Source organism: Lactuca serriola, chromosome 3 (assembly GCF_051521515.1).
Source record: "Lactuca serriola cultivar US96UC23 chromosome 3, Lser_US96UC23_V15, whole genome shotgun sequence".
NCBI lineage: Eukaryota > Viridiplantae > Streptophyta > Magnoliopsida > Asterales > Asteraceae > Lactuca > Lactuca serriola.
Window position 1 is genome coordinate 265,455,656 of NC_136410.1, and position 14,306 is coordinate 265,469,961.

At 30.1% G+C, this 14,306-nt stretch overlaps 1 protein-coding gene and 1 long non-coding RNA gene across 2 annotated transcripts; one reads left to right on the top strand and one right to left on the bottom strand.

The window, feature by feature from the left end:
• Positions 1-3,984: 3,984 nt before the first annotated feature.
• Positions 3,985-6,585, top strand: LOC145094882 (uncharacterized). Its single transcript, XR_013703627.1, has 3 exons — positions 3,985-4,445; positions 6,215-6,268; positions 6,369-6,585. It is a non-coding gene; the product is annotated as an uncharacterized LOC145094882 (long non-coding RNA).
• Positions 6,586-9,831: 3,246 nt separating this feature from the next.
• LOC145093964 (uncharacterized) lies at positions 9,832-12,624 on the bottom strand. Its single transcript, XM_079032212.1, has 2 exons — positions 12,350-12,624; positions 9,832-10,064 (listed from the first exon to the last, which is right to left on the bottom strand). Exons 1-2 carry the CDS (start codon positions 12,476-12,478, stop codon positions 9,963-9,965), a joined length of 231 nt encoding a protein of 76 aa, XP_078888338.1. The 5' UTR covers positions 12,479-12,624; the 3' UTR covers positions 9,832-9,962.
• Between the last annotated feature and the right edge of the window lie 1,682 nt (positions 12,625-14,306).

Consider the following 14,306-nt stretch of genomic DNA (forward strand, 5'->3'; position numbering starts at 1 on the left):
ATATGCTCAGTGGCACCTGAGTCGATGACCCATGGCCGATGAAAGTTAATCTTACCAGCCATATTTACTTCATGTTTGGTGTTGCTGCTTAACTGTTGCAACAACTTCTTATATTGTTCAGCATTTAGTCTGGGTATTGGACTGACTTCGATCCCTACAGCAACATCTTTCGGTTTTGGTTTTAATGTTTTCTTTTGGTCATTAGTTGTCTTTCGTTGTCTATTCTCCCACCAATCCGGATACCCAATCTTTTCGAAGCAGCCGTCGATTGTATGACCAGTTTTGTTGCAATGTTTGCACTTCAAGCTTTCACGACTAACTCGTTTATCAAAATAATTAGGTTCTAGATTTGATGGTGTTCGTATTTGATAAGCCGCTGCTTCTACCACCGGTTTCCTTGCAGTGCTGATGTTCCTCTGTTGCTCATCTTCTGCAACCAGATGATACACAGTGCCAAGACTTGGCAAAGGTTTGGTGCTGAGAATCTGGGTTTTAATAGTTCCGAAGTTGTCATCGAGACCCATCAAGAACTCGTATATTCGTTCCTTCTCCTTTGACTCCACAAGCCTTTTTCCTAGATTGCAAGAGCAGTTGTTGCATGTGCATGTTGGTAAAGGTGAGACGGATTCAATCTCATCCCATATGCCCCTCATCATGGTGAAGTAAGATGAAACAGAGTGATTTTCTTGCCTCATGGTTGTTAGGGTTCATTTTAACTCGTAAGCCCTTGGGGCACTTTCTTTTCCAAACCTTTCTTGAAGGTCTTCCCAAATTTGTCTAGCGGTTATTGCGTATTTAACGTTGTTCCGAATCTCCTTATCCATGGCTGTAGTGATCCATCCTTTGATGATGGCATCACTATGCAGCCATGTCTTGTACTCTTACGAATCTTCTGCAGGTTTTGGAATGGTCCCGTCTATGAAACCAGCCCTATTCTTGGCGATGAGGAAATCACTCATCTCCCGAGACCAATGAGCATAGTTATTGTTGTTTAAGCTGTCATTCACATGCATTTGACAGGGATAATCTGTGGGGTGAACATAATATGGTGAATCTGGATCAGAGGAGGGGGTTTTGGCTTTGTCTTTGCCACTTCCTTCAACACCATCTGTCGGTCCAGCCATGGTGGCCTTCGAACTGTGATTTTAGCGGATCAGAGGACCCGCTCTGATACCATATAGAAAACGGGTATTAAGCTAACTGGAATTGATTCCAGATCTCATTCATATAATTCCGATCAGGAGAGTATATATACATCTATCAAATAAAAGGATAAGGTAGAATCCTTCCAGGAAACTAGGAACTAAGAAGATAAACATAACAAGATAAACAAGTAGATAAAAACAATTTCCTTCGGTTGATGTATTACGATACTTAACTTGATGGAAACAAGTAAAATAATTTTGGTCGTTTGTTGTTTTATACTTATGGGTTTTAGCGGTAATTGTTTTTGCCTCGTTTATGATTTTATAACATAACTAAATGCTTAACCATTTAAGATTTTATTTTTTATATAAGTTGGTATAAGTTGGCGTATGTTCGTGTTTAGTTGTGTTTTTACAACTTCAATTGTTTGTCTTGAAAGCTAAAACACACAATGTTTAAAAAGATATAATCAATTAAATAACCTAGATTGTAGGTGTTTTATTATCAAATGACCAAAATTTTAATGTATCGTGAAATAATCTTTTGTTCAAGTGAGAGAAATCAGCTGCAGAGTTAATTTGAGAAACTATTTTTCTGGCTATTAACCGAATATTGACAACTCATTAATGACTTAGTGTAACTTTAGGTTTAACAAACCTTTTGTAAAATCTAATTTCTTAATCTTGAATTCTGACATCTTCTATCTTGAGACACATTTTTTCAACAAAAAGTGAAATCACAAAGTAAACAAGTTAGAACTTAGTATATTTAATTATAGTATTGATACATTGAGACGTCACAAGAGATGAGGATAATTGTGTTCGAGTAGCTCTTGTCGTCGAGTAGAGAAACCTTTTATTTTTATTTTTAGTTTAGAGCTAAGTGAATCAGTAGCACATTTTTTGATAACCCTCTAATTTTCGGTTTCTTGACCCACTAAACTGGTTCCGGTCCATTAAACATGGTTCCAGGTTTTTTTTTTTTTTTTTTTTTAAATCCGGTTCTAAAACTCGAAATACCCGGACCCGTTAGACGATACCCGGAATACCCGGAACTCGGATAAAACTAATTTTTAAACCCAATACCCGGACCGTTTAAGCATTTTCCGGTTATACTGGTTCCGGTTTCGGTCCGGTTTTCCGGTTTTACAACTCATCCCTAACAAACATGATCAATAATAGAAATAATTGTGCTTTATATTGAAATATATTTAAGGTAATGTAAAAACATAGATGAAAAAACCATGCAAAATATTATAAATTTCATATAAAAAATGAGGAATAAATATGTATTATCATTAATAAATACTTGACAAAAAAATAAACAAACTTTCATGTCTATTGAGAAATTAAAAAATATATATTTTTTTATTTTCATTTTAGTTTTAACCTTTTTAAACGTCATGTGGTACGATGTATTTATATACTCAAAATAAATATTGATTTTTACTTTTCGTAATGATAAATAATTTTTTTATCAAAATAAATGAAAATGCAATTACATTTATCTAATGACACATAAAGACGGTATTATGAATTACTTGACAAAATAATTTTCAAACTTCGATATCTACTTTGAATTTAAATATATTTTTTATTAGGTTTTATTTTTTGAGTTGCTTTTACAAAACAAATTATCTGTATATTTATTTAAATTAAATAATGTTTTATTAATTTGGTAAGGAAAAAAATTGATCAAAAAATTACAAATATATTATAATTAGATTTATTTGTTGACATATAAAGAATGAATTATGACTTACTTGACAAAATAATATTGAAACTTCGATACATATACTTAGAATTTAAAATAATTTTTATTAGGTTTTATTTTTTTAAATTAGTTATGTGGACCAAATTGATTATATACTTATATTAAATAATGATTTATTAATTTGGTAATGATATAAAAAAAAATTAATAAAAGTAAGAAAACTAATATAATTAGATTTATTTGTTTGAGACATATGACATATTTGGTAAAATAACAATATGTAAATGTTGAGTTATTTTCTATTCAACTATTAACAAAATAAATAATTATTAAATATTAAAAACATATATATTAAATTTTCTTGTGTTTTTTTATCAAATTATGTAATGTTATATTTATAAAAAAATTTAAATTATCAATAATTTAATGTGTATGTTGAATTGTTGATAGGTACAGATATATAAAAAACTGAAAGGGCTAAATTGGTTTTGCAAATTTTTCATTTTTTCATAAACCTAAAAATAACATAAAATAACATAAACAAACATGAAGATCCAAATACCTATCGTTCACCGGAAAAATAGAAAAAGAAAATACAGGACACCGGAGATAGTGGAAATGAGCACAAAATTGGCGCATATGACAAAAATGTTGAAGTAACTGATGCACACAAACGACGAACATAAAACGACATAGATTAGCCGATATATATGAGGGAATACCAACGTTCAGCAGAGGACGGAGGTTGTGGACAGCGCAGGTGTTGTGTCGAGCAATATAGATAAGTACCCAACAGATGTTTATGGTTTTCCCTTTTGGAATTCCCTGTTATTTTTTTTATGTTCCGAGATTGTATTTGAAATCATTTGTGAATGTTAATCAAACTAGGTGTGAGATCCGTATATTATACGGGTTGATTAAAACAAAATGTTAATATAAATGATTAAATGGAAAATTTATTTGAATTTGAAATTTAAGATAACTGAAAATTATGAGAAAAAAACATGCAAAAAATAAATAAATTAAAATTATATGTTTAGTTATCAAATTTGTATCCTAACGGGTAATTATAACAAAATGCTAAACACAAAGGTTTAAACTGTAAATTTATTTGAAATTAAAATTAAAATTTAGAATTTGAAATTTGAAATTAATAGTCATTATGGTAGGTTTAATTTATGGAAGTTATATTAATGATATATTGGAAATAAAAAATGAAGTAAATGATAAATAGAAAATAAATATATCTCAAAATAATGACAAAATGACAAGTGGTCAATTGAATGAGAGAATGACATGTGGCAAAATCATTCTTATTTATTATGGTAGATAGAATAGATGAACCTCCTAAATTACAGGTAATAATTCGAAATTTATATCATATATAATATATAATGTAGATACTATTTTGAACGAAAGCACTGATTTTGTATTGTATTTACTGATTTTAACAAAATTGTCCATGTAGGTGTTTGGTTATTTGTGAATTTAATTGATGAAAAAAGATTGCCGACTCCCCAAATATATAAAGAGCTTATTGTTGCAACATATCTGCAGGCACTTAGCTCTTCTGTTACAAAACCAAGGTAATTTTTTGTTTGAGTTTGAGTTTTCGTATTTTTAAGAGACTAAATGTTTTTTTTTTGCATCCTTCAATATGAGATTTCTTATCACCAAGAATTTTATAATCATAGAATATTTAACCTCTATATATCTATATAAGCACATATGTATTCTATGACATGTAATTTTTCTGCTATCTCATAAGTCTTTAATTTAAATAAATATGGTTCCTAAGTTTAATTATTTAAATACCATGGTGTAGCATAAACTTTAGAATTTTTTTTTTGAATTAAGAGAGAGAAGTATACGTAGGAGCATGTGACTTTTCAATATTCAGAAGAAGCTATGATATAGTATATCAATCATTCATAAATCAAAGAACTTCTAAATTTGAGAGACACTGATCTCATCAATGCCCAAGCCAAATAGTAACATGATAAAAATTATACAAATAATAAATTATTAAATATTAAAAATTATGTCCTTATTCTGATCTTTTGTTCATTATAATCGAATGGCAGAAACTCCTTTTTTCTTCTCAAAATTGAAGAAAACAACTTTTCTTTAACTTACCACATACATCACCCTATTTCTTTTGTTCATTTGCATACTTCCTTTTCATGGGATCTTGATGTTTTGCCTAAATTGCTAATTTATAAAGCAAGGGGCAAAAGAGTCATTTTCAAAAGTCAGATTGAGGAAAAAAAACTACACCACGAGTAAAAAATTATACACAATTAATTTATGTTCCACTTTAATTTAAAGTGCAATGTAGTATTTCATTCCTTTTCATTACAACTATGTGTAATGTATGTGGCTATGTATGTGTATCAGGCACGATGCATATATAAAAACTACATTCCCATTTTTTTGAAAAAAAAGTTTGTAATCCTAAATTCCAAGATGTATAATCACTGAAACTTATAAAATGATCAATGGTTCCCAGTTATAACAATATACTTTGAAAGTATATTGCTATTTGTTGCAATGAACTTTAGGTTTTTATGTTTAACCCTAAAAAACAATGAAAATATGTTGCTTTCTTATAAATAGCAAAAATATATTACACAATTGGTCCCTATAATAAGCTAAATAGAGAAATAGTTCCTTCATTTTAGTATATAAAACATTTATGCTACTTGAATTAATACAAACACACACAACACACGCAAAAAATAAAATTATAAAACAGGTGTGAATGGTGCTTGAATCAAACTAATGTGACAGAAATTGTCTGTAACCATAAATAAGCATGTGTCTTAACAATTAAAACCGGGAAAAAGAAAATCATATAATGGCATCCAATTTATAGCAAAGTACTTTTAAAGTTCATTGCTATAATTGGTAAAACATTCATATGTTTGTATTAAAAAAGAAGCAAAAATATGATGCAAATAAAACACACAGAGAGCAACACACATAGATCAACATACTTGTTTCTAGGATGCTTTATCAGAATTGTAATAGAAGGAGAAGAAGATAAAAATAAACAAAATAAAAGAAAGTATGGAAAAATTATTTTGTTTTACACTAACCTGATGGATTGAAATGTATGAATAAAGATGGTAGTTTGCAGAGATGAAGAAGCAGAAAGACGCCAAACATATAAAAAAATTTAGGGGTTCGGTATTTATAAATGCAATGAATAGGCGAAGAGAATATTGTAATCGTGATTTAATTTCTAATATGATGCATATATATTTGTTAAAAGATCAATTAATTCAAAAACATTGCTGATTATATGGGATATAAGGAGATATGAAATTGAAAATTCAAATCTATTTAAATGTAGGTACAATCTGGTAATCAAATAGCTGATTTATAGGAGATGATGTCGATTCCTAAAGTAAGAAATGGGCGGGAAAAGAATTGAGAATAAAGCTACAAGATTGACACGTGGATTGATCATAAATATAGGATTCATATCAGTCTTTATTTATTTGCAGGTAATTGAAAATGTTTGAGCTGATTTATAGGAGCTGATTTATCGATTTTTTGGTGTAAAGAATAGGCGGTAATTTGAGGCATAAGAAATCCCTGGTAATGACACGTGGCAAGTTGGAGGTGCAAAAGAGGGACACGTGGCGTGCATAGTACTCTTTTATTAAGAATAGATAATTGATTCTTCATTTCAAATTTCACATTCTAATTACATAAAATTAATAACATTAGAATAAAAAATTAAAATAAAATTAATATATATTATAAGATGATATAATTTCATGTATTTATTTAAATTAACGATTATAATTTTATATAACTAAAAAAAATATCTCTTAATTAATAATTTATTTGAAATAATTGATTAATAATTTTAAGTTTTTACTATAAAAGTTTAATTAATTTTATAACCGTGATTCTTATGGGTTATAAACTAGTACAATAATGATTTCATAATACACATCTTTAAAATAATGTTTTTTTTTTTAAATCAACTAAAAAATGATGATCATATGAATTTTGTTAATATTGTCACTGTTTACATAAAACTGAATTCAACAATTACATTATTATATCGTTTGTATATTTAGATTTTCAGAAATAAAATTTAGTTTGATTTCGAATTAGCTTAATTTATAAAATAAAAATCAAATAATAAACTACCATCTATTTATTTTTATATATTATTTTTAATATATATAACTTTATTATATATTACTTCACTTAATTTGTTTTAAATTGATTAAAAAGTTTCACTTTATTATACAAAACCTTTATGTATATATTATTCTTAAAAGTGTTTATATATATAACATTAAATTAAAATATATTTTCCTTAGGTGTTGTTTATGAATATTAATTCCCGATAATTTAATTTTTTATAAAGTTAGCTAATATTTAAGTATGTAATTTTTTATAAAGTTAGCTAATATTTAAGTTATATAGTTTAAAATGTTCTGATTTTGAAAAATGAATTGTACAAAACAATTCATCTGAATTGTAATTAGGATGGTTCAGATAAAATTTGAGTTGTTTGAATCCATGTTTTGAAAACCAAAATTAATTTGAACTTTGTTTGAATGGAGCGATTATCGGGCCAAATTGTTTCTCCCAAACAAACATCCCTTGTTTTTGTAATTTGAGGGGCCTGAAATTTGATTTTGCCTTATGACCTAAGGCTTGGACCGACTTTTCTACAATATAAATCAAGAGAAAAAAAAAAAAAACACTTTAAGTGTATTTGGTTGGGGTGCTTTGATACCAAAGCAGTTGTCTCTTTTTATAAGCTTGGAGCTCTCCCGAACTTTCATTTTTGTACCAATGTGGGATGGGGAAACCTTCTTTTATATGGAAAACTCAACAATCTTTACATTGAAAAAAAAAGACGAAAAAGGAACATTTTCTTCAACCAATAGTTATGGCCATAGAATTATCAGACTCCACTATGAAATATTGTTGTCATTTAGAATAGAGCATTCTAAATTTCACATTCGCACATGTTGAAAAACTTGTTGAAAGTTTACGGTGCAACTTCTTTGACATACATGGAAGTTCATAAGCCATCAACATCGACTTTCAGCACACATCTTGCATTTATGTCAATCCAATGCTTATGTATAAATCTGTGAACCTGATAACAAAAACGCATCCCTTTCTACGGTAACGAACATACTATGAGGATTTCATAACTCAAAAGAAGCCATCGTCGTCAATAACAATGGAGAAATTGTTAGCTATTTTAGAGTCTTTTCACCGAATCTGCTCCATGTGGACAATTTCTCTAGACAAGAACTGTCCATAATTCCAACATACCATATTCTTCTATGAGTTTTTCTTCTTCTTATTCCTACACATCAAAATCGTTCATTCTGATGAAAAATGTTTTTTTTCCAGTAACCTTTGGATACTTCAAGGTCTATTTCTCATACATCATAATAAGCTTCATATGATCATTGGATTATCTTCAACCTTCGCATGATAGCTTCTAGTTCCGACATGATATTATTACGAACACTTATATCACATTTCATGTTGCAACTTGTTTGTTTTTTAGGTAGAACACAAAATTACAATGTTTTATCTCATTGACATTGAACTTAGTAGAGTCTGGGTACAAAACATGTCAAACTGTTATACTTACAATCTTATAGTCTTATACGCATGAAACATTGTATATGTTATATTCTTAGGTCATGTCTTATGCTATGTAATAAAGAAGGGTCTTCTCAAAATCATTCTATCCATCATAGGAATGACAAATTTTGACTCATTTACTTATATGTGACGACTCAAATAAGGGAAATAAAATTCTTGAACTTAATAGAAAACAAGTTGAACGACACCCAAAATCTATTCGAATAATTAAAACCGTTTTATCCCCAAAAATAATGGTTACTATAGTGAAAATGTTGTTTTATGTAATCATAACAGATTAAACAACTAGCCCATTTTCGTAACTATAAGGTCAGATGGAGCGTCATCAAAGGGGGTGCGGGAGTCGTTCCCACATATTGGAACACCGCACTCTCCTTGCGGGAAAGGAGGTGCATGAAGGGAGGGGGGGATAGAGACCTCACATTCTCTCTCCTGTTTTGATTGCTTAGACATTTCTTTTTTATTTTATTTTTTTCAGTTTTTTAATATTTATTAAATTATATATCTATTAAAAATTATATAAAAAAATATATATTAAAATTCATGATTTGTAATTGCCTACAAAATGAGTAATAATATTTGTATGAAATATTTTTTTTAAATAAAAAAATAGTGAAAGATCCTTCCCATACACACCCTGAGTTTTGATGAGGGAAAAAAAAAAGTAAGGAAAAAACTGACATAACAGACAAAAAGAGAAAGATCCTTCCCGCACACACCTTCTAGTCTAACTCATACAAGGGATGAAAAGCTAGATTAGTTCAACCTATAATTCCTTATTATAAGGATAATCACAAAATAACCACGTAAGCTAAAGAGATATAGGAAATATGACCCATCTTTTCATTTTTTGCGAAAATGACAACCTATTTCCATTTGGCTGGTTCAGATTTCAATAATATATAATATGTTCTTGTTATCGTTTGCATAATAAACACTCTTCAAAAACTCTCTATCCCTAAAATTCAAAATGTCCAGTATCATCAAATTTTTCAATAAAATGCTCATGTATCGTATCTACTTCTGCAATATTTAGTTGAACTTTTTGTTTGATTTTATTTCAAAAGATCAATATATATTTTTGAAATTTCAATTTGTTCGTCGGATTTCAGAAATGTATGAAATTTTGGAATAGGTTTTTTTATGTCCTTTTTTTTGGAAAATTTAACCTTTTTATTACAAAAAGTCAGTCCAAAATAAAATGTTGGTCATTTTGTAACACCAAAAGAAAATATGTTATTTCGTGATACTCCCAAATTTCCGATGGACATTTTTGTTATTTTTAATTGCCCAATTTGTTGATTACAACTGCAATAACATAATTACAATAAATTTATTGGAAGCACTTTTATTACATTTTGAAAAGCACATAACATGAACTAAAAAGCATGTTCGCGACAGAATACAGTAGACTTTAATAAGTTACATCTCCATGTCGTGATCGATCACTGTGTGCTTCGCTTGCGAGCAATCTCCCGAGCCATTTCTCTTAATTCCTCTGGTGATTGTGGCCTTGGTCCCTCTGGAGGGTACACAACATATTGTCGCTTCAAAAGAAATACAAACGAAACATTTTAAAATTTTAACCAAAATGTTATAATCAAAACCATCTACATTTGGTTTCAAGGATTTTTATACTTTTTTTTAAGTGTTAAAAATGAAAATCAGTAGTTGTCATTTTTTTTTCTTTTAAGGATATGTTAAGTAAAGGGTTAATGACATAATTGGGTAACCATTAACCAACTACCCAAAGTGTTTTAAAAAATACCATTATACTAAAAAAAATTCTAAGGTAACCAATTTTTTTTAGTACAATGGTATTTTAAAGCACTTTAAAAAGTTTGTTACCCAATTATTTGTTAACCCTAGCTTTTTGGAAGTACAATGTTGTAAGAAAAATGCTATAATAATTAAATCAATGGATAACCGTCACTATTTTCTTTCATTTAACACTAAAGAGAAACAAGAAAACGTTTGCATTTAACAAGAAACAAGAAATTTCTTGCATTTTAGCCTAAAGAAAATAAATAATTTTCAGGTATATTCCTATGTTTCCTATTGAGAATAACTAATGTTTTGAACTTCAAACTATTCATGGGTATTCATTATTATTGTCATAAAACACACACACACACACACAAAAAAAAAAAAAAAAAAAAAAAAAAAAAAAAACATATAACTTTCACATCTACTCATTCTGATCTTATTTTCTCTTTTTCATCAATGTGTCGAACACAAGCTCTCTTAAATTTATTTTTTTGTTTCTGTTTAGCCAACTTTTTTAATTTTACTTTAATATCTTACCATTACAGTTACATGTATTAAAGGATTAGTGGGTGAGCTACATTCTGAAAGGAAATTTGATAACAAGCATATGCTATTTACACATATATATGATCATCACATTACAATATAACGAATATCAGGTTTACAAGATTTCATTATTTATGTTAACTTATGTAATGGATTTTATGATTATTTGCTTTATAACATGGTTTCAATTTAATGTACATTATCTATGTTAAATCTTACTCAGGTTAACCCAAAACCACTGGAAGTTGGTATAAAGCTAGACAGGAGATATTTGGACTGAAACTGATATTACTTTATCTATTTATTTTCCTATTCGAGTGTCTGTAGCCCAATTTTGAGTGAAGACATTTGTAAATTTATCCTATTACTAGGTGTGAGACCCATGTATTACATGGGTTTATTTTAAAAAAAAATTAAATATAAAATTTTAACAATTTGAAAATTTTGAATTTATAAGAAAAATGAGAAAACTTTTAAATTATTAAAATTAATGAGACTTTAATGTATTGAATACATTACATATATAAACCATTTCTAATAAATACCTTACATATATATTACCTTACATATTAAATTTAGAATTTTAATTTAATAAAATGAAAATTACAATAAAATGACAAGTGGAAAATAAAAAATTTAAAAATTTTAGAAAATGCCATGTGTCAAAATGAAGGAGAAGAGGACATGTGGCAAAAAAACCTTCATTTATTATAGTAGATTATTATATTTAAGGTGGATGTCGAGTCCTTTAGAGGTAGCTAGAACTAGAAGTTTCATGTTTTTTGTTTCTAGTTCAATGCAAGAAATTCTTTGTTTCGCTTCAGGGTTTAAATGCAAGAAATTTATTTATTATAGCATTATACTTTACTTTGATTCATAGTCATAGAAGTTTATTCTTTCTCTTTAGGGTTAAATGAAAGAATATAGAAAAATCCTTCCATTGATTTATTTATTATAACATCATATACTTCTATTTTGTTATTACAACTGTGTACTTTGAAAAAACTAGAGTTAATGATTGGGTAACCAACTATCTAAAATGTTTTAAAAATACCGTTGTACTAAAAAAATGTTGTAAGAAGGTAAACAACTTTTGGAAACATGCTAATTCTGATTACAAGGGTGTTTTAAAAATAAAAATTAAGTTGGTTACCTTCTTACAACATTTTTTTAGTACAAGGGTATATTGAAAACACTTTAGATAGTCAGTCTGCAACTATTTCGAGTTAGAGCCCTAATTTGCATCTATCTTCTAATTATTCTAGAAAGCTGAAAGCATACATTCGCCTATAACTACACAATCAAGTGATCAACAACTACAAGTCTAAAAAGAACACCTATGTTAACTCCACTATTCCAAAAATAGACAAGTCTTTGATTTCATTCTTGTTAACTTCAACATTGATATGATCTTTGAACATTCAACTAAAATTACCAAGTAGATCAAAGATATGTAGCAAATACCACGACTGAATGCTGTTTAAAGCTAAAATTGATGAAATTTTCATGAGATACTTACAGCGCCCATGAATTTGTGAAGATTCTTAGTGTTGTTGGCGAAGAAATACATAAGACCAATCGGAACTGTAACGTAAACGGCGAACTTTGCAATCTCCAATACACCTTTAGACGTCCCCAACGATGTCATTGTAAAGGGTTCAGGGAACTGAAATCAAATCCGATTTGAAATAGTGGTTCTTTTAAGCTCAACGAAAACCCTAACTATGTGTGTGTGTGTGGATTAGGATTTTGCAACGGGGCACCGGCTCACTCAAGGTATACTTGTTTGGTCCGACCGGGGACCGGTCCGATTTAATGAATTAGACCTCTAATAATCGGATTGGAACACTTCGATCCGGTTTTTCTCCTTCCCTTAAAAAAAAGTTTACTTGTCTGGTCCCTTAAAAAAAACAAAAGACAAATCAACCAAATTTTATCTTTAGTGTAAATTATAGGTATGTGGTCCCTAGTTATTTTTTTTTAACCTCAACCATCTTTATAGTTTGAATTTGTTGTGTGTTGGTCCCTTACCGACTTAAAATGACATATTTACACTTACCTATTATTTTAATTTTTTTATTTATTATTTACTTATAAAAGAAATTGATTAATAGATGTAGGTCCACCTACACTTTCATATCTCTCCCAGAAATGCATCCTTTTTCCCAATTTCTTCATTGTCACCGACTCTTCTCTATCTCCATATCTGACCTTCGGACGTCACCAACACTTCCAACGCCACTGGTACTCGCAACTATATCTCTCCTATTAACCCCATACACACCAACCCCTTATCCATTTCATCCCTCGTCAGATTCAATCATCACCGCGTATGTCACCAGAGTAAATTACCAACACCTCTGTAACTGGAAAAAAAAAACACCCCACCAACCAGAAATCAAACAAAGAAGAGAAATCGAAAATCAAACTTAGAAATACATCCCAACCAAAAAGGAAATCCATAAATCGAACTTATAAATCAAATATGTTCAAACTCGTAAATCAATAGATATGTTGCCAGCTTTTTATAGCAGAAATCAATTCTACTTTCGACAGAGACGAGATGAGAGTAAAAGAGGTTGATAGACTTGTGAAGGTTGGGCATTGGGTTTTGTTCGTCGGATAAAGCCAAAGAGACAGTGATTTCTGTTGATCGGTGTTCCAATAGGGTAGGGCTTGGGTCTGCCTTCTTTCCTTCATCTTTAATCATCCATGGGGTAACATAAGCAAGAGTTGGGCAAGAGAAGGGGTGAGATGGGAAACAGAGTGAAAGAAGTATTTGTCATTGAACCCTAATTGCTGACTCATGGTATTGATTAGAGAGATGCTAAATGTAGCGACTAAGGATAAAGAATAATAGAGGTGATGTTTGTGTGTTCTTCAGGTAAGGCTTGCCTTCTCCAATGACTTCGTAGTTCAATATGACGACGATGTGTGTGGTAAGGTGAGGTAAGTGGTGCGACATGAGATTCTAGAATGAGAAATTGAGTGGGAAGCCATAAAGGGGTGGGGTGGGCCCATTTTCACTATCTTTATGTAACACCCGGATTCCCAGGTATTATTTTTATTCTTTTATTTTTGGGTGATGTGAGGAGACTCGGCAAGTTGGAGTCTAAACTCGCCGAGTAGGATCGCGGTTTTGCACACGGGTTCACGTCTGGACTCGGCGAGTCCACGTTGTTTAATGAAACCCTAATTTCCAGGGTTTGAGACCTATTTAAAGGGGCTTATGGCCGTCATTTGCGGCCACCAACCCCAGAGAGAAACCCTAAAGAGATCTTGAGCATTTTGGGAGAGAGAGAGGAGGCCATTGTTAACCTTTGAAGCATTGTTTGGCAAGGCAAAGGAGGTTCTAGCTAAGAGGAGACAAGGGAGGTGGACATCCTTCGAATTTGGAGCTCAGAGCATCACTTTGGAGGTAATATTTTGGCTCCCTTTCTGTTGTTATGATGAACATAGGGGTTTAGGGTTTCTTG

Bases quoted from the DNA above. Each gene is read 5' to 3' on its own strand.
- LOC145093964 (XM_079032212.1), bottom strand. From the start codon at position 12,478: ATGACATCGTTGGGGACGTCTAAAGGTGTATTGGAGATTGCAAAGTTC. The intron at 10,065-12,349 runs GTAAGTATCTCA...TTTCTTTTGAAG, and splicing joins TTCACAAATTCATGGGCGCT to CGACAATATGTTGTGTACCC.